Genomic DNA, 19,832 nt, shown 5'->3' with positions numbered 1-19,832 from the left:
ATCAAGAAGACTTAGGTGATCAGGCCATGTGAGAGGAAAGAGAAGTTTACACGATTCTTGTTAGGAAACCTGATGGTAAGAGACCTGTAGGAAGGCCAAGACGAAGATGGAGGAATAACGTTGAAATGGACCTAAAGGAATTCGGTAAGAATGGAAAGGAGTGGATAGATCTTGCTCAAGATAGGGGCAGATGGAAGGCCTGTATTGCTGCAGCCATGAACCTTCGGACTAAGAGCGCTACAAAGTTAGTTCTAGCCAATTATTTTGGTCATGCCTTGCTAATGGATAATCCAGAGATGATGGATTCCTGATTACATTTCAATAAATAATATATACAATGCACTAACATTGATTATGTACATGGAATAAATTAATCCGCTGAGGATTCCTCCCTTGGCCACAAGTAGACGATATTTTCAGTTGAAAATCTGAACACCTAATCAGCACTAGACACAGTAGACACTCCCAAAGGCCCTGCATGCAGATACATCCCCAGTATCGATCAGCGCAATTAACACTAATATACTATATTCAGAACTATATTCGTAACCATGTTTACATATTTCGAAAAATTCGTAAATATCTCAATAGAAATTTTAGTAGACATTTCTACCTTTCCTTTATTCGTCCCGTGTTCGAGTATGGTGCTAGTCTTATTTTTGGCGGTAACTTAATTCATCTGAAGAAACTTAAAACAATCCAAAACAATTGCTTAAGAACGAATCATATGCACCCACAAGAAAATAATTCCCAACAATTGCACAAGATTTACAACATACCCACAGTCACTTCGAGAATACATTACATCTACCTGAATAAGGTATTCCATAGTATACATAACAAATCATCTCCATTGCATCATAGGATTAAGCTCCGTTCTGAGTTCAGCACCCGAAATACCAGATCGTCCTTACATAGAGACCTAGTAATCCCCAAACCTAACAAAACCAGATTTGGCCAGAAGTCCTTCTCGTACCTAGCAGCGGAAACCTGGAATTTACTCCCGACGAAGGTCAAACTCAGTACCAGCAAAGCGCAGTTTTGTCGTCTTCTACGTTCACATGCCTATAAATTCTAACTCCAGTAATATTATTTTCAGTGCTTACCCCCCCCGCCCCCCCCCCATTCTCACCACACACATATGTTTTAAAATTTTCATCCCTGTACTTCGAACAATAATTCCATACACACTCATTCATATCCAGACCCACAAACCTTTATTCTAAATTTGTACTTTCAAACTTTCTATATTTCAGTGCTACTATAGAACACTTTATATACTCATGTAAAGTCATCACATTTTCCTTAGATGTAGCTTTTGTGTATTTTTTTTACTACATAGGGCATCAAGTCATTATTTGTATTAATATTGTTCAAAATGAAATGTTGTATGGCTTAATTGTAACCCTATTGAGATAATAAATAATAATAATATAAGGAACTTAAGCATGAGAGGAATGCTACGACAGAAAATCTGCGAGAAGTACAAGAATGTTTAATTAATTTGACTGAATGATTGAATTGAAAATTTGGGTGCTTTGCACCCGTCACATGTTACGGGGTCCAGCCCCATACCATAACTAAAATGGCATATCTGTAATGTCGTGTAACTAAAATGTAATATTCTGACTTCGGTTAAAAGCTGAGACTGTAAAGGGGCACTCAGCACACAGAAGGACAAAATAGAAGACAATACACTCACAGCCTTACAGAGGATTATACTAGCCGTAGATCCAGATGCCAGAGCCTCGTCAGTCTGCAAAATGCAGTCCAGGGTGCACTACGTGGAAGTGAGGTTGTCATTTGTGACGCTACATTGTTATATAGCTTAACAAATAAAATTGCGTTGGTGTGCTTAAAATTTGTCTATTGTACAGTCACGGACACTGCTGGGTTGTAACAATTTCATTGAAAGTCAATGTATTCACTACAACCCGTCAGTGTCCGTGACTGTACCTGCCATTTACATTTATTATTGATGTTTGTAATCGTTCTTGTACAGGTAGTTTTTATCTGTAGTGAATCGTGAATTTATGAAAAGCACATAAAATTTAGATACAGTACAAATTGCATTTTACACTGAAATCGTCAACAATGACATTTACAAATAGAACAAAATAAGATAAAAATATTAACGAAAATTAGTCAAAGATAGCAGTGTTTGACATTATTATTAGCATTTGTTGAGATGGAAGACAGAAAGACCTACTCTGAAGAGAATACATCAACACTTGATGAGATCAATATCAGTGGGATCTTTTTTTTTTTTTTTTTTCGCAGTCTAGGGTTTTCTGTTTAAAAGAGATTAGGGCACTGGCACTCGAAAGTGTAATTCCTCTTGTGTTGCAGCAAATTTTGTAATTGACAATATACATTCAACAACCGACGCTGACAGGTTAGAAGATGCGTTGTTGAAACAGATGGTAATACCAATACCGTACATACACAGGTTTTGACTGTGGCAGGTATTCGTAAACTATAGTGAATGTTTCTTTTATTATTGCTATAAGCCGGACACGCTGTACCTAGGAGAAAATAATTGGTGGAATCAATTCTAGAGAGCTGAGTGGAACACGTTATGGATTGATTAATTGTTTTACTTTGTCTTACTTCTTTTTGTGCAACGTTTGGCTAATTTGCGAAGATGGGAATGAATGATGTTATAATAAAATTGGGGAATGGACACTCACAAGCATCCATGCCCAGGCAGATATTCGAACACCGGACCCCTGGGGTCGTAGCGCGATGTGCTAACCACTTCGCCACGGGGGTCGGCGAACGCGTTATGGACTAGACTAGATAGCAGTATTCTATTATTTGGGATATGAATGGCCTGAATTATAAGGTGAGGGCTAAAATATCACTATTTTAAAGTAAAATGACAGGGAGACTTGGTTTTTTTTTGGTACTGTCTGTAATGTGTTCTCAAATACGAGCTTTTGGTCGAAAACAATATCTGAAATCTTGTCAGAGAACATTAGTTTGATGCAGTACCTTGGTTCATTTGTCAGACTTGGAGTAAGATGACTTCAACAGGTTCTTTTTGAGAGGCATAGTGAGAGAAGTGCAAGAAGACCTCGTGCGTTCCAAAAATAGTTAGAGCTCTCCCCTTTGGTGTGAGTGGTCCCAGGTTCAATTCCCGGTGGAAGCCCTACAAACTGTCTGTGTTCATCCAGCATTGTGAGGACAATTGGGGAGCTACTTTGAAAAGAAGAGGAAGCGGAAGAACAAGGGAGCTGCGACAGCATAAGCTAACCACGTGTACCGAATGGAAGGTCCTAACCCTCAGAAGGCTGTTGCCCCATGGAGCTTGTTTTTATAATAATAACAAGAAATAAAATAAAATATAACGCACGACCAATGTTGTGACATCAATTTAGTTTATCCATTATCCTGCAAAAATGATAAACACTAGGTCAAGTATTTTTCCCCTTTCTGTCTCATTCTGTTTACACAATCAACTGGTAATTAGCATTTTACGAATTCTTTATGATTATATGTGATAATGCAATATTTTATATTTTCGGCAACAAAATTAACAAAGGTTGGTATCAATAACACAGTCATTATAGGTTTGTTATCTTGCAAAAAATATGTATCAAACTGGAGAAGCATTGCCCCACGTTGCAGAATGATTTGTCGTTCTTCAGTTAGGCAAAATTTATTCCAAAATGAGAATAAAGTTTGGACATTTGTGACCCTTTGAAAATGATAAGATTTAACGAAATGTGTAATAACTTGTGTACAGCTGAATGAAACATTTTACCAACAATAGTATCATGCAGGAAACATTCAGGGTGTGCTTCTTGTGGTGTATCTGTTGGGACGAATTAATCTTCACAAAGGATTGAATCGTGCGTTCAAACCTTAATATGATGGCTGAATATAGTTGACTTCAGTGGATGAGTGGCCAGTTACGACGCCAGGGGTCACGGCTTTGAAACCTGGATATGACATGGAAAATATTTTCAATCGTTGTAAACATATGTAGAGTATGATTCGTTGTTGTAAGAAAATTGAATATTCTAAAAATAAATGTTGTGCATCGGGGTTATTTGCAATTTTGTTGAGATACGTGCAATATGAATTTTTGGTAAGTGTGCAGGTTTGCGTACGTGTCCTGTTCTTAATCTATTGATGAAAACTATGACTTGCCGTGGAAGTTTATAAGAATGAAACCATGCCTAAGTGATGCACAAACGATTTGAAATTGTGCCGTTGTTTTGGTGACGAAAAATGACAGGCCAGGTAAATTAAATTATGTGATGAAATAAAGAATAAATCAAGAGTGAAACACATCGTTCATTGTTTTACTTCTAATACGTGAAACACAGATATGTGTTTTGAAGATCCTATAACAATGAGCTAATTGAAGTGGTCTGGCATCGGGGTCGTTATTAGCACGAAATTTAGTGGCCCAGGTGTGACAGACCTGGTTGGCTATCAAAAGCACTTTGGTTCTCCTCATCTGTAGTGCGTGAAATTCATATTTTTGTACAGGTTATACGTAGTTTAATCAAGTGTAAATAATCATGATGGATCTGCATTTCATCCACAACTTGTTATTTGACCGGTTCCAGTCATTTGTAAGACCAGAAGTTGAGTTGTCAACTTTACTAGTCCCTTCCGATCTGGTGAATGATATGCAATCTCGCACATTGCATAAAGTTAGGAGAAATGAGAACATTGGTAAATATACAGTGTAACCGGGTATGTTAATTAGAAGAAGAATATTATATATAATCATCATTCTGAGCCTCGAAATTGAAAGCACATGTATTTTTGTAAGGTTTGAAGCATTGAAACGGATATGATACTAACTAGAGAAACATCACTGTGAAATCTGAACACATAAAGCCAATTTCACACGAGTTTGTTCGAAATTGAATTTACAGTATCTTGCGAAATTATGTGCAATACGAGAAATGGATAGGCTATATTCTACTATTGAGGGGACAGTTGAGTGCTCGCGTCAATAGCAGGTGGTTGTTTGTGCACAAGCATTAGCATGTTGAAGAAGGTTTTCACCGAAAAGTTTTAGAGCACTTAGTAACCCAATGTACTCATAGTTCTGTTTTCACGAATGAGAGTTCACATGTTCAAATTTTAACCTCTCTTCTTTTTTAAAAACACAAACAATTCCCATTTACCGAGTTCAAAGCTTACTGATGAGATCAGTGAAATTGTTCTCTCCTGCTTTCATTCTGTCTGACGCAGTAGCAACAGTTTCATAATAGGCTATTCAGTTGGAATGTGAGAAATTTGTTTAACGGGTCGAGGCTTCCTCTGTTCTTTGAGTTCGACGCATCCACTTCCAAATATGAAAACATGGCTCAGTGTTGGAAATATTTCCACAAATAATGACTTTTGGAATGCTGAAGCTACCCCATGGCAGGGATCTGTCCAGTATGTATCCGTATGATCCATCACTAATGGAGAGTGTTCATTTAAAAGTGAAAGAAGTTTAAGAAAGGTTTCTTCTCTAATGGCTAGTTACATATTATTTTACAAAGGTCAAGAAATCTAATTTGGTGGCCAATATTTCTACTTCCAGAACACAAAAGGTAAATAAAAGTACAATTACTTCAACTTTTTAAGCATTACATGAAGATTTCTCTTTCGATTGCTCTTGGTTCCACGTTTCTAGATACAATGGTAAGCATTATATCACCATATATACGAAGATAGGTGTAGTTGCTGGCCACTATTTTGGGTGACACATACATGTAATTTTGGAGGACTCTTTGTACGTTATTCGTGGAATACTAAAGCACACTCTGTCCCCGAAATCTGTGGAGAAAGCGGCTGGGAAGGGGGGGGGGGATTGAGTGGGCAGAGGGAAGCAGTACACCCTGCTGCCAAGGCAGGTAACTGCAGTCTCGTCTCTCCTTCAAGCAATCCCGTTCCCTCTCACGTGATTATTGGTGGAGCCGTCCGAGAATTTTGAAATAAAACTCTTGATATGAAGAAGTTTATCCATCATTTCAATTATTCACAATCAAGCAGTTACAAGAAAAAATTAAATATTGCAGAAGTAGCTACAAAAATTTACAAGTAACTTCTCTGTATTAAGTTCTTAAATTTTCGAATACTGTTGGCACTGTGTGCGTATGACTCTCATGAACTTACCTGAAGCATATTTGTTTATTTATTTCTTTTGAAAAGTTTGTGAAGTGAAATTATTGTTTCATATATTTTGAATCCAGAAATATTTATAAATATTATTTTCTTTCTTTCCAGAAACAAATAAATGCAAGATCATTCAAAGTTTCTCCAGATCAACGATTTATTCTTCTATCCCATGATGTCCAGAAGGTAAGCTTTTGAGAAAAATGTGGACTGTGCGAAGGCACGCACGCTCGCATTCTTTTCTTTTAAAGGATTAGTTGGTCAATTTGTTTTGTGGAATTTACAATAGATCCACATGTCCAAACCAAGTAGGATTTATAAATATGTCTTTTGCATTAAGTTTGCAGTTCACACGGTCATTTAACGTTTCTTTTACAAGGAAAAGTGACCTCCTGTCCTGACATGCAGGAGTATGGAGAGTGTGGAGATACGGATCCACACATTTACATTTTCGGCCATTTGTAGAGGTGATGCGATCAGCATCACACTCCAGCCACTTCACTCCCTCTGGCATCAGTCTACATGAGGCAGAGTGAATCGAATATACAGGAATATTGCTTGGGAAAATCCCAGCTGATACCAGTACGTTCCTGCATCAATCAGGAGTGTATTCAGACTTAAGGTTCCATGTACCATAGCTGTTCATTAACTGTTTTGCATTACATTGCTGCCATATTCCTTTCAATGTGTCATTTAATGGTTTAGAGATCCCATTCGACAGCCATTCATTTTCATATTTTTTGTAGACTTAACGTAACTAGTGTCTAAAAATATTTTTTTCCACATTAACTGGAAATAAAACTTCAAAACTTTATTCTATAACCAACTAATACAAGTAAACGTGGTTTGCTGTAACATTATATAGGGTGTTTGACTCAAAACTACCCATTTTTTTTAAAAAAAAAAATAGTTTCTACTGAAAATCTAATGCGCCTAAAATTTCAAAATCGAAGATAAAAGCATAAAAGCATTTTAATCGATTTAATTCTATTCTGTATGCGTATTATTACTATTGTTACGTGGATTGTCTATCTCTCTAATTTTATTGCCACGATGAGTTTGCTTGAGCTTGTTTTTTAAGCAACTGTATGCACAAATAAGCTATTTGGGACTGGATCGAATTAACAGTGGGATTCGAATCACTATTCGCTTCCACCAGGTTCGAGAAGCCCTTTATTACAAGGCGACGACGTACCACTACCGAATCGGGGAGGCCCTTTTGTTACGATGAATATGATTTATTTTTATATGAAGGAACAATACCCACGCTAGAGTCAGAACTCTTGGTGTTGAGAGTAAAGTTATTTCTGTACATGCATTTCTCATTAACCACATGACTTTATAACCAGTGCACAACTCTGAAAGGATAAGTTGGCTGGAGCCTGGTGATGATAACGCCCGAGATCAAGTTATATGGCCTCAACACACTTTCTTATTTCTATTTTGCTGCAATAGAATCAGCAGCTAAAGAAAGTATAGGATACCATAAACCGAGAAAAAGTAAGCCATGGTTTGATAATGAATGTCATAATCTAATAGAAATAACAAATCAGGCTAGACTTAGGTGGTTAAATAACTCTGATGATACAAATCTAAACGATTATAATAGAATAAAGCGAGAAGTTAACCACACGTTTAGAAGTAAAAAAAGAGATTACTTGAAATATAAAATATAAAAATATAAAACTTTTGACTTCTCGTTTAATATCTAAGAAACTAAAAGTTAAAATATACAAAACAGTAATTTTGCCTGTAGTATTATATGGATGTGAAACTTGGTCCCTTACATTGAAAGAGGAATATAAATTGAGAGTATTTGAAAATAAAATCCTTAGGAAAATATTTGGACCTGAAAGGGATGAGGAGACAGGTGAGTGGAGAAGGTTAGATAATTTAGAACTACATAATTTGTATTCATGTCCAGATATTATTAGAATAATTAAATCAAGAAGACTTAGGTGGGCAGACCATGTGGCACGAATGGGAGAGGAAAGAGGAGTTTACAGGAGTCTTGTTGGGAAACCTGATTGTAAGATACCTGTAGGAAGGCCAAGACGAAGATGGAGGGATAACGTTGAGATGGACCTAAGGGAAATCGGTAGGGATGGAAAAGAGTATATAGATCTTGCTCAAGATAGGGAAAGATGGAAGGCCTGTGTTACTGCAGCCATGAACCTTCGGGTTTAAGAAGGCTAGAGAGTTAGTTAGTCTTTTCATTCATGGCACGCGTAACTAACGTCCACATCAGGATTATGTTGATGAATAGGAAGAAAGTGTATTTTTAATATGTTTCATTACTTTGTCGTATAAGCGATGTGTATTAGGTGTGTAAATTACTTATGAGCATTAAAGTCTCGTTACCTTTTGACCTATAGCAATTCGGAAGGAAAAAAATCCTAACGCAATGGGTTTACATGTTGATTGATTGATTGATTGATTTGGTTTATTTTACTTCGCATTTCTGCCACTTTTGGCTAATCGCCAAGAACATACATGTTACCTTCCGAAATTCTGCACGAGTGTGATGCCATTACTTGGAGAACACGTAGAGAAAACGTAATGTTTAAAAGTATAACGGGACTTCAATGTATGAAATCAATTTGCATACCCTATACACATAGTTTGAATGCCAACATGTAAATAGTATTTTCTTCTTCTTCTTCTTGAACATCATCCGAGTATGGATGTTATTACACAAACACAAAACATGTTTTTTTTTAATATCTCAATCAAATCAATAAATATAACTTCACGTTGTATATGTTCTTGTGAAAATTCATGATATAGATAGTGATAAGGAAATGATTTTTAAAATTGTAAACACTGTAGGTATGTTGAAACTTATAATTAGATATACGTATATGTTTCTGTAATGGGAAGTTCAAATATGTAATATTTTGTTTTATTTTGCAGCTTTTTCGACACTCGACTCTAGCGAAATATACAGTATACGACATCAATGCTCAGTAAGTACTAGATATTACCGTTAGGTGTCAATGAACTATATTTGTAATTACATTTTGCGAAGAGTATTTTGAAATAGTATAATGCTATGTAATGGCCTAACACACACAGGCATACACACATCCACTATACTCATGCAAATGTGTATTCATTAGCGCAAGTAAAGATATTAGAAAATTTGCATTACAGTACCGAACTCTTACGGTCAGCAATCCTAATCACATCAAATTATCTCATTACAATATCATTTTGCATTTTCTAGGACTTATTTTGGGTTATATTGGGTTACTAGCAAAGGACAAGACGTATCCTTCATTTGTAATTTCTTCCCAAAATTTTCGCTCGTCAATTCTGATTTAGTCTGTTGAAACTGTTTTGCTACAATGAATTAGGAAGGATGTAAGAATAATTTTGTCATCACATTGAACCCCTCTACATGTATTTATATATATACAGCCTCCCACATGGAGATACAACCCATTCCTCGCATATTACATAAGTATTGTTCGTTGAGGTATCATTTCGACGTTACAAAACCTCGACATCAGCAATTTCTATCCTGTATGTATGCAACCACGCAACAGACCTTCGTTGTTGATATTGACATTTGCATATTTTAGCAGAAGATGTACTTAAAACGATAATAAACTATGGAGACCTTATCATGCTGTCAAGTTGAAATCATACGACTCACCCCTTTTCTCCAATCATCTATACATCATCATCCATGGATATGTTGCTCATCATATTACATGCTTTTGCATTAAAGATTAGAGTTCGTAAGTTTTGTCCAAAAGTCTTAACATGCTCCAGAGGGTGGTTCAAATATTTATTACTTGTATCTGTCCGTAGCACACTAAAAATTTACTACATTGTCCGCTAGTAAAACATAATGACAGTGACCTTATATGTGTTCTACACGGTTGCATAAGGACAAAAATGCAGAGTTTTTAAAATACATGCTACGCGGAAACAAGGCCTCGACCAATAAAACGCTGTTAGGAAAACTAGTTCGGTTTCATGTGTTAGTATTGTGTGTTAGTATTATTGACACGATCAATTTGTATGTGTGTTATGTTGACGTACATGCACATCTCTAAACTCTATAATACAGCGTGTTTCAGAAAAATTTATATCTTTACAGATATAAATACCTCAGGAATTACATAGTCAAGGTAAAGGATACTAAACAGACGTAACGCTCAACTCAATAAGATATATGAATAACAATTTGAATAATAAATTCAAAGGTGTGTGGATGTCACAAATAATTGTGCATATCGACACAGAATTGCTTGAGCATAACATAGGTATCAGTTGTTATCAAACTGTGTCAAGCTGTTGTTATGCAAAGTTGTGACAAACGACCTGCAGCCTGTAGGGTGTCATTCGGAAGTATTTCCTTACGACACGCCAAACTGTCGCCAGAAGAATCTGGTTTTCCTGACTCGCTCTTCTTATGGGCTTCCTGGGACTTCGCGCAAATGTTCACCGAACCCACTCGACTATTTGTCCGATACTGGTGAACGTCCAGATCCTTTTGGCCTTCTCAGACAGCCGTCCTCTTTTAATCTTGTGTTCCATGCCCATATCTGCATTACAGTTGGTGCATTTTGGTAAATTCCCTCACAAATGCACGCTGCACAGTCTTGTTCGACTTTGTTCGAGCATACTCTAACACACAAAATGCCTTTTTCAGTGAATGACATGTCTATACCTGTACAGACAGAAATATACCACATTACACATTGATTTTTGAGGTGTTTCTACACACCTACTGTTAAATTTTCAGATAATTTGCACAAGAATTGGTAGATAACGTTAATATATTACGAAATTATATCAAATTTATTGGTATTTTGATCAATATATGTACTGGGGATAGCTCACACTGCCAAAATAGTTAACAGTCTCGTGTTTGGTGATGACAGTCCCAGGGCCGATTCCAGGTGAGAGATTCAAAAGTTCGGCGTTGACCCAGTATCCTGAACACAATTTGGGAGCTACTTGAATAGAAAAACTAAAACCGAACTCTTGTCTTGATAACCAAGAAATAGCTCCGACGGGACTCGTTGCACGGACCACGCCTCAACCAATGAAAAGTCACTAGAGAGGCCTTTGTCTACGAAACATGGTTGCGCTGTAGAGTTTAGTTTATATCATCTGGAGACAAATTCAATGTGTGTGTTTATTCTCTTTTGTTAAACGATAACCAGGCGTACACATATTCCACATAAATGTGTAAACTTTAATTTTTTAACGAGAGTTTGTCATAAAAATGTTTAATGCTAATATTCTTAGCTACATGAATTTTATTAAGTTTTTCCTACTATGCTGCTTTACCATACCCACTGAGTATAAGAACTTCTGTGTATAATATAATTTTTATTGTATTTCTTTGTTTTAAAAATTAATGAAAATTAATGTAAAAATTATTGTCTTCAAAATGAGCTGACTATACTCTTTGTAGGAAGGTTTACCGGCCTTCATCCTACAATCCTAATTGATATACGCGTAAGTTAAAGTATGTTGAAGTAAAACGTTGCGATTGCAAAAGACACTTCATTATCTCTACTGTAACATATAATGGTATTTTTTCAGCCTAAATAATGCTACATCATTAACTTGCACTTTCACACTCCTACACATTTCTTAGTGACTTCCATAAGTCAAAGTACGATACGATACATAAAAGTTTACTGAACTGTAGACCATGACAGGGTGTTTATTTCCTGACAAATATTTGGTTTCAACTTGAATAGTGCACTAGGAGAATAATAAAGTTATTGTAAAGGACGTAACCTAGATTGGACGGGACATACCACATGTAGTGATCAGGGAAAATTCAATTTCCTGTCTGACTGTAGATCATCGTGCGTACTTATTTATTACCAATGTGAATATCCTAAAATTCTTCAAAATGCTTCCGTGTGGCAAATGTTTGAAAACCTGTAATGGACGCAACATAGCAACGATCACGTGACGGGGGTTGCCAATCACATGTTCTGGATTTTTGGAGCCGTACCATGTTCTATACAATTTCCTTAATTTCTTTCATGGTCATCTTTACATTTCCGTATGTCCCTTTGTTCACTATGCTAACATTCCCTTAAGGGAGTATCTCTTTTTCAAATCTATTTATCCAGGGTACATAAAATAATAGGGAAGGAGCAGGGCAGATTTTAATACATGGCTATAATTAATTGATTGATTGATTTACTTTATTTTACTGCGCTTTTGCGCCACTTTTGGCTAATTGCGAAGATTGGAATGAGTGATGATTTGATGAAATTGATCCATGCCCAGCCCGGGATTCGAACCCGGGACCCCTGATGACTACAATTAGAATTAGTAAAAACCGTGCACCGAGATAATTAACATTTCAAAATATTTGTTTTTGTTAATTTTCAATGTTAAGATTTAATTAAAATTACGTCAAAACCTGTAAAGGATGTGAAATAACAATTGAAGCATCTGAATAACAATTATTAGTTTTTAAAGGCTAGAATTATTTTCCTTTAAATAGCAGTACCTTTATTTCTTCATGCACGTATTTGATTACAAATAACTTTCGTTAACTCCAACATTGCAGTATATTGTTCTTGTTAACCACATGAACATAATTTGTGTACAGATCTTGTGCAAATCATAAGCACGATAATGTATTTCCCAAATTAAGTACATTCCGCGGTTTTAAACAAATATTTTGATAGCAAATGTAAAAGCTCTTGAAATATGACATGTTTAGAGGATGGCCAGATCCGGATCCTGCCGGATCCGAAATCCGGATCCGGTTGGTTCCGGATCCTAAGGATCCGGATCCTAAAATTTTTCGGATCCGGATCCGAGGATCCGGTACTTTCGGATCCGGATCCAGAATTTTCGGATCCGGATTCGGTACTTTCGGATCCGGATCCGGTACTTTTGAATCCGGATTCGGAATTTTCGGATCCGGATCCGTTTTACCATCCCACTTCAATTTGTCCTCATCTTGACATTTGAGGGCAGGTTGCCCCCTAAAACAGATTTTTAGCCGAAACAAAAAAACACGTATTTCTTCATTTGGGCCCGTTAATACACACACCTGCCAAGTTTCATGGAAATCGGAGGGGGCCACAGGGGTCAGACCCCCACTTCAATTTGTCCTCATCTTGACAATTGAGTGGGTTTTGCCCTGTAAAACCGTTTTTTAGCTGAAACAAAAAAACACGTATTTCTTCCATTGGGCCCCACTATACAGCTGCCAAGTTTCATGGAAATCGGAGGGGGACACATAGGTCAAATGCACACTTAAATTTGTCCTCATATTGACATTTGAGGGGGTTGCCCCCTAAAACAGTTTTTTAGCTGAAACAAAAAAACACGTATATCTTCCATTGGGCCCTACTATACGCCTGCCAAGTTTCATGGAAATCGGAGGGGGACACTTAGATAACCTCCCTTATTAGTCTTACACTTTGTAATTATATAACACTGCATATATTATAATGTTTTATTTTAATTTGTAAAACTGTAACTGTAGAAGAATTGTATAATTTTTGTATAACATTTCTATCTTGTTATATGTGTTAAAGGTTTCATCTTGGAATGGAATGTCTCACATTTATGTGTGTTTTCATTTCCAATACATTCGAATGAATACATATTCGTTTCAATGGAATTTACAAAATCACCTCTGACAGTTTATGTTAAACAAGTAAGATTATTTTTGTGTACGAGTGTGTTAGCCGATGCGTAGCAAAGTATTTTAGGAACAACACTTGAAAAAAATTCTTGTAGGACTAACTAATGAAAAATTTCTTTGTAATCGAAGATCATAATACCTTTTAAGGTGTGGTAATATTATAATGGGATTGAGATACGAAACTCTCGGATCCGAATCCGGATCCAGATCCGAAACTTTCGGACCCGGATCCGGATCCAGATCCGGAACTCTCGGATCCGGATTCGGATCCGGAACTTTCGGATCCGGATCCAGATCCGAAACTTTCAGACCCGGATCCGGATCCAGATCCGATACTTTCAGACCCGGATGCGGATCCGGATTTTTCGGATCCGGATCCGTTTGGCCATCCCTAGTTAGACGAAAGAGAGAAGCAAAAATCTCAATTATGTGTATTTTCGTAACGGAAAACAGGATAAAAATGTTTGAAAGAAGCAAATATTTATACATAAGAGAAAAAGTTTTTCATCTCCACAAATTGCTTCCTTCGTGTAATCTCCCCTCCTTAAATGGTCCCGATCTCTTCGTTGTTCTGTAATTTCTACGACGGTTCCAGATGTTGCATCTATTTGGTCAGGAATTTGGTATTCAAATGGAAAGAGCGAAGGACTCAGACTCTTCAACGTAGAGAGGGAAAAGGGGGAAGAGACTTATTGAGAATGAGAGAGAGAGAGAGAAGAGGGAGGTAAGAGAACAACAAAAGGAATGTTGCAAGGGTACACACAGAACGCAAAACGTGTCAATTGACACACGTGTGTTGATTCCAATAACACATTAACGTGCATAAACTGCAAATGATGCACTTTTTGGTGTGTCAAAATACAGAAATGCATAGAATGGCACTTTTATCAGCTGGTGTTCTGCGTGATGATCTTAAAATGCATCAAATGGGAAGATCAGACGAGATAATTTCAAGGATAACAAAATTTCACATTTAGCTGAGTCAGTTGATGCATTAAAAGTGAAATTGTGATATCCTTGAAATGATCTTGTCTGATCTTCCCAATTGATATATTTTTAGAACATCACTCAGAACAACACCTGATAATAGTGCCCATTTTATGAATTTCTGCTTCTATTTTGACACACCAAAAAGTGCATCATTTGCAGTTTATGCACGTTAATGTGTTATTGGAATCAACACATGTGTATCAATTTGAGTACTGTGTTTAGAAAGGAGATAGCGAAAGTAATATTGAGGAAGAAAGTAATAGTGAGGAAGAAATAAGCATACGGAGAAGATTGATTGATTGATTTAGTTTATTTTACTTCGCGTTTTATGTCTCTTGGCTAATTTGCGAAGATGGGGATGAGTGATGAAATTATGAAATTGATGAATGGACATTCACAAACAACCAAGGCCGAGCGGGATTTAACCAGGGACCCTTGGTGTTGCAGCGCGATGTGCTAACCACTTTTTTTTTAATTTTTTTAATGAATACCCCTATTCGGCAGTATCCCCCGTCATTCATACATTTTCACAATCTTTCACACATGTCAAGTTTCACTGTATTCACATTGGTTCTCATTATTCGGACAAACACAATCATCCAAGCTCGAGAGGGATTCGAACCCGGAACCCCTAATGTTGCAGCGCGATGAGCTCGGTCACAGGGTCCAACATATACGGAGAAGATTGATTGATTGACTTGGTGTTTTAAGTCCACTTTATGCACAGATGGGCTAATCGGGACTGGACCTACAGTTTAAAGTGGAATCCGAACCACTATGTGCCTCCACGAGTTATCGAACCCGGGACCCCGTGATTACAAGGCGACGACGCTACCACTGCGCCATCGGTGAGGCCCACATACGGAGAAGAGAGGGAGAGGAAAGATCAGAAACAGATACCTGAAGAGAGAAAGAATCAAACATAGAGAGAGAGATAGAGAGAGAGGGTAATGGAAAGAAATAATAACTTCGGAGGAGAAAATAAAGGTAGTGAAGTAAATAGAGTATTCGATGGGGGAGGTAGAGAGAATGGAAATACAGGGTGTCTCATAAGTAATAGCACAAACTGACACAGCTCAAAGTACACAATAATAGAAGCAAAAAAGTCTCAGTAAACACGGGTCTGCAAATGAGCCGTTTTCGAGATAATCGCGAATGTGTGATTACAAGCCGCCACTGACTTCATTGTTTGTAAACGTCGTCCTAGTTGGTAAAATGCTAATAATGGGTGCGAATGTGTGGTTAGAAGCCGTCACTGGTTGCATTTTGTAAACACCGAGGGCTTTACTCCTTGCGCGTTCCGAGGCTTCCTCTTTGTTTACAAGACAGAACATTTCCGAGAGGTGGCGTTGTAATCAAACAGGATGGATACAATCAGTACACAGTCTAATCGTACTGTGGGAGTCACTTTTTTTACTGTATTATTAGCATTTTACCAACTGGGACGACGTTTACAAACAATGAAGTCAGTGGCGGCTTGTAATCACACATTCGCAATTATCTCGAAAACGGCTCATTTGCAGACCCATGTTTACTGAGACTTTTTTGCTTCTATTATCGTGTACTTTGTCAGTTTGCGCTATTACTTATGAGACACTCTCCATAAGTAGGGTGACCATAATATTTTGACCCAAAAGCGGGACATCACAAGGAGCTCAGTGTACTCGGAGCCCCCCTTCCTGAAAAATTGATTAGGCCCAATTATAAAATTATTGTCATTATTAACGTATTGCTATTATTTATTAAAGGATGGATCGCATAAATGATAGTTATAAATTTTTATGATCTCGGTATGATTTACGCAGCGTCTCAGATCAACCTTTGATGTTCGTCCTACGCTGAAGTTGAGTAATGCCAGAAGTATTTACTAGAAGAACCAATCTTCTTCAGAGTAGTTTTATTCATCATCAATAGTTTATAAATATCCTTGAAAACCTTACTCTGCATATCAAGCACACAATTCTAGATTTTTCTATTGAGTGTGTATCAGGACGTAGGAACGTTACATTCTTCTTGCAGTTCCGTAAGGATTTTGATTGATTGATTGATTGAGTTGGTGTTTTAAGTCCACTTTATGCACAGTAAGGCTAATTGGGACGGGACCTAGAGTTTAAAGTGAGATCCGAACCACTATGTGCCTCCACCGGGAATCGAACCTGGGACCCCGCAATTCCCTAAAGGAACTGCATGCTTATTTTGCTCGACAAATATTGGAACACACAAAACATTGCATCTTTTTAGCATGAAATGTCTCTCAAATTTAGGCTTGGTTTTCAAGGTAACTTTTAGACTTTTATAAAACGGAACAAATAGTGTTTTTTTTTTAGAAAAAAAATATGGACGGGACGACCTGGACACGCCTCTGAAACGTGACTTTCCCGGTCAAAACGGGACGTAAGGTCACCCTACCTTAAAGTCTTTTGAGAATTACAAAGTATATTACATAGAATCGATTACAGTTACAGCTGCATGGCTTGTGGCAAAAAAAAGAAAAATTCACAAAGTTTATGTCCAGTCAATACACTTCCACACATGCACCCTTTGTCGCCTGCAGAACGTTTAAACGATATTCCATTTTCGCGCCATGCGTGCAACCCTTCTTGGAGAACACCAGCAACAGGGTTAGTTATCCTTCTCAATGTGTTCAGATCACGTACACCTCTTGCATACACTCTGTCCTTGTCGTAGCCTCACAGGAAAACGTCGAGGGAAGTTTTCTCTGACGATTGTGGTGGTCAGGGTGTCGGACGGTTGCACCCAATCCACTTGTCAAGAAAACCGATTTTCAGTTCCAGCGACTCCAGCGACTCCAGCGACTCCTATTCAAACTCAACCTACAACAAAGGTTTCTGTTTGTTTTTGTTTCTTTTCCCACAAGCTATGCAACTGTAACTATAATAGTTTGTTCGTAATAAACCTTTGTAATGTTGGAAATACTTTATGGTCACCCTGTATAAATACAACGTGAGAAAGAGATATATAGAAACCAAGTGAGTGGAAGAATTACAGAAGAAACAAAGAGAGGAAAGAAGATCGAGAGATAAAGGTTGAGAAAGAGTGGTGCATATAATAAAAGGAATAGAAAATTAAGACGAATCTTACCACAGATAAGGGTATATAAGCAGATATGGAAAGAGGCAGGAAGACCGGTGCACTCACCTCCCGCTGAGAATCGCCACTCCCAAGAAGTTTTGAAATAATCCGTTGAGAGGCGCTGAAGGCACGACTCGCACTCTTGCTTCCATTTATTCTGCCAGAAAGAATAAGAGAAGACGCTGCTGTATTTCACCTATGTCGAGGTCAAAAACTGATGTCACCAGACACACTCGCCCCGGAGGGATGAGGGTTCCCGAGAAAAGGGTCCCCTGCTATTCTGCGAAGCGTGACTTTTACTAGCGGTTAGGAAACAATAGAATGATGTACATCTATGTAAAGAATAGATTCTGGTCATTCCTCACAGTTACTGAAGAAATAACGTAATAAAATCGGGCACTTTTTCAAAGGAACAATTCAGCAATTTACCACAGAAAAATCGTTTATATGTGGTTTTATTTAGGGTTACTAGACGTCCAGTTTTACACGGACATGTTCTACGTTTTAGCCTCATGTCCGGCGTCCGGAAGGAATTTGAAAAATATCATAATTGTCCTATACTTTGAACGTCACATAATATTAATTAGGAAAATACGTACGTGTTTCATTGAACACAGAGAAATCATGCAAGTTACAAGTCCATTGCCCAATATTAAAATAAAAGTTCGTCCTGCTAGAGAACAAACAATAAAATGGAAGCAATTAATGAACAAAGTTTTGGTTCCACATTCTGATGTCACTGAGCAGAATTTCTTGCCTTATGGTTTATATTGATGGAACAAGGTGTTTGCCATTCTAATTCAATATTGTAACGCGCGTCTACCTTATTTATATGTCTGACGACGCTCTGGCTCTACATTACATGGGTAATGTAAACCAACAAGAAACAAATAAACAAAAGGCAATGATTCATACCATATTTACCTTTCGTGCCAGGGTAAGTGCCATCAGTTGGAGCCCAAGAGATTGCATAGGGTAGAACAAATTACACACCACAGGGTTAGTTTACTTTATGTGATATAATTTCTAGATAAGAGCACATGCATTTATGTCCCCTAATGCCCCTTTCATTCCTACATTTACTCTCTCACGCATACTTCGGCATTTCAAAAGACATCATTAATTAATATAAATTTAGCTCGGGTGAAGTTTAAAGACAGTAGCATTGATTAAATATTTTCTTATTTTTACATTCACGTTTCCGTTTCTGTGTATCCTATGTTCAGGTAGGAGCTTAAACATGGACGAAAACACTACTCCTTTACGCAGGTATAATTGACTGTTATTAGGTCAGTCTTTATATTGAATCACCGTTATATAATTACATCGACAATTTATAGTGTCGTACAATCTGAAGGTTAAGTACTTTGCCTAATTGAATAACTGAAAGTTGTACTCTGATTTACTTCATAAAATTATCGCTGGTACGATCTAACCACCGTAATAAGCAATGTCATTGAGTAATTTATACGTAATTATGCGAGTTCATTGGGCGTTTATAGTTACGACGGGGCGAACGAAGCGTATCCATTTTCACTTCACACACGGCTTATCTTTGCCGGATATGTTTGACGTAATCCCCTTGTAGATGTGGATACTCCTGGCGGCGTGATGAATGAGATGGCTTCTAGACGGTAAGGCTTCACACTTCTGGATCTCAGCTTCTTCGGGGGAGGCAAGAGGGTGAACGTCTCCCAGTGGGGCCTCTCGCAGTCTCTACTCCATCGTGTTTGTAAACAATCCCGGGCGAAATAAACACAACACTGATCGGTTAGACACACGAGGCGGGTACTTTTACGCGGGTGGTTTCCGAGAGGTTGTCAAAGATAAACTGTGTTTTCCGCTTCTCCGCTTGTCTATGTATCTGTTATTCAAAATGTTCGTTAAGATACCGTCTCTGTCTAAGCCTCGTTAAATCGTACTCAAACCGTGGCGTCCTACCGTTCTATCTTTGCCCTTGTAATTTGAGTTC

At 37.6% G+C, this 19,832-nt stretch overlaps 1 protein-coding gene across 1 annotated transcript in view; it reads left to right on the top strand.

The window, feature by feature from the left end:
* Dpp10 (Dipeptidyl peptidase 10) overlaps window positions 1–19,832 on the top strand; it is a 283,634-nt gene that overhangs the window by 170,892 nt on the left and 92,910 nt on the right. The window contains exons 4-5 of the mRNA XM_083126292.1: window positions 6,241–6,315; window positions 9,043–9,095. Coding sequence (XP_082982418.1) covers window positions 6,241–6,315; window positions 9,043–9,095 — 128 coding nt within the window. The remainder of the gene's footprint in view (window positions 1–6,240; window positions 6,316–9,042; window positions 9,096–19,832) is intronic.

Source organism: Lepisma saccharinum, chromosome 8, assembly GCF_977018435.1.
Source record: "Lepisma saccharinum chromosome 8, izLepSacc3.1, whole genome shotgun sequence".
In the NCBI taxonomy this organism is placed as follows: domain Eukaryota; kingdom Metazoa; phylum Arthropoda; class Insecta; order Zygentoma; family Lepismatidae; genus Lepisma; species Lepisma saccharinum.
This window is presented reverse-complemented; position numbering and strand designations above follow the sequence as displayed.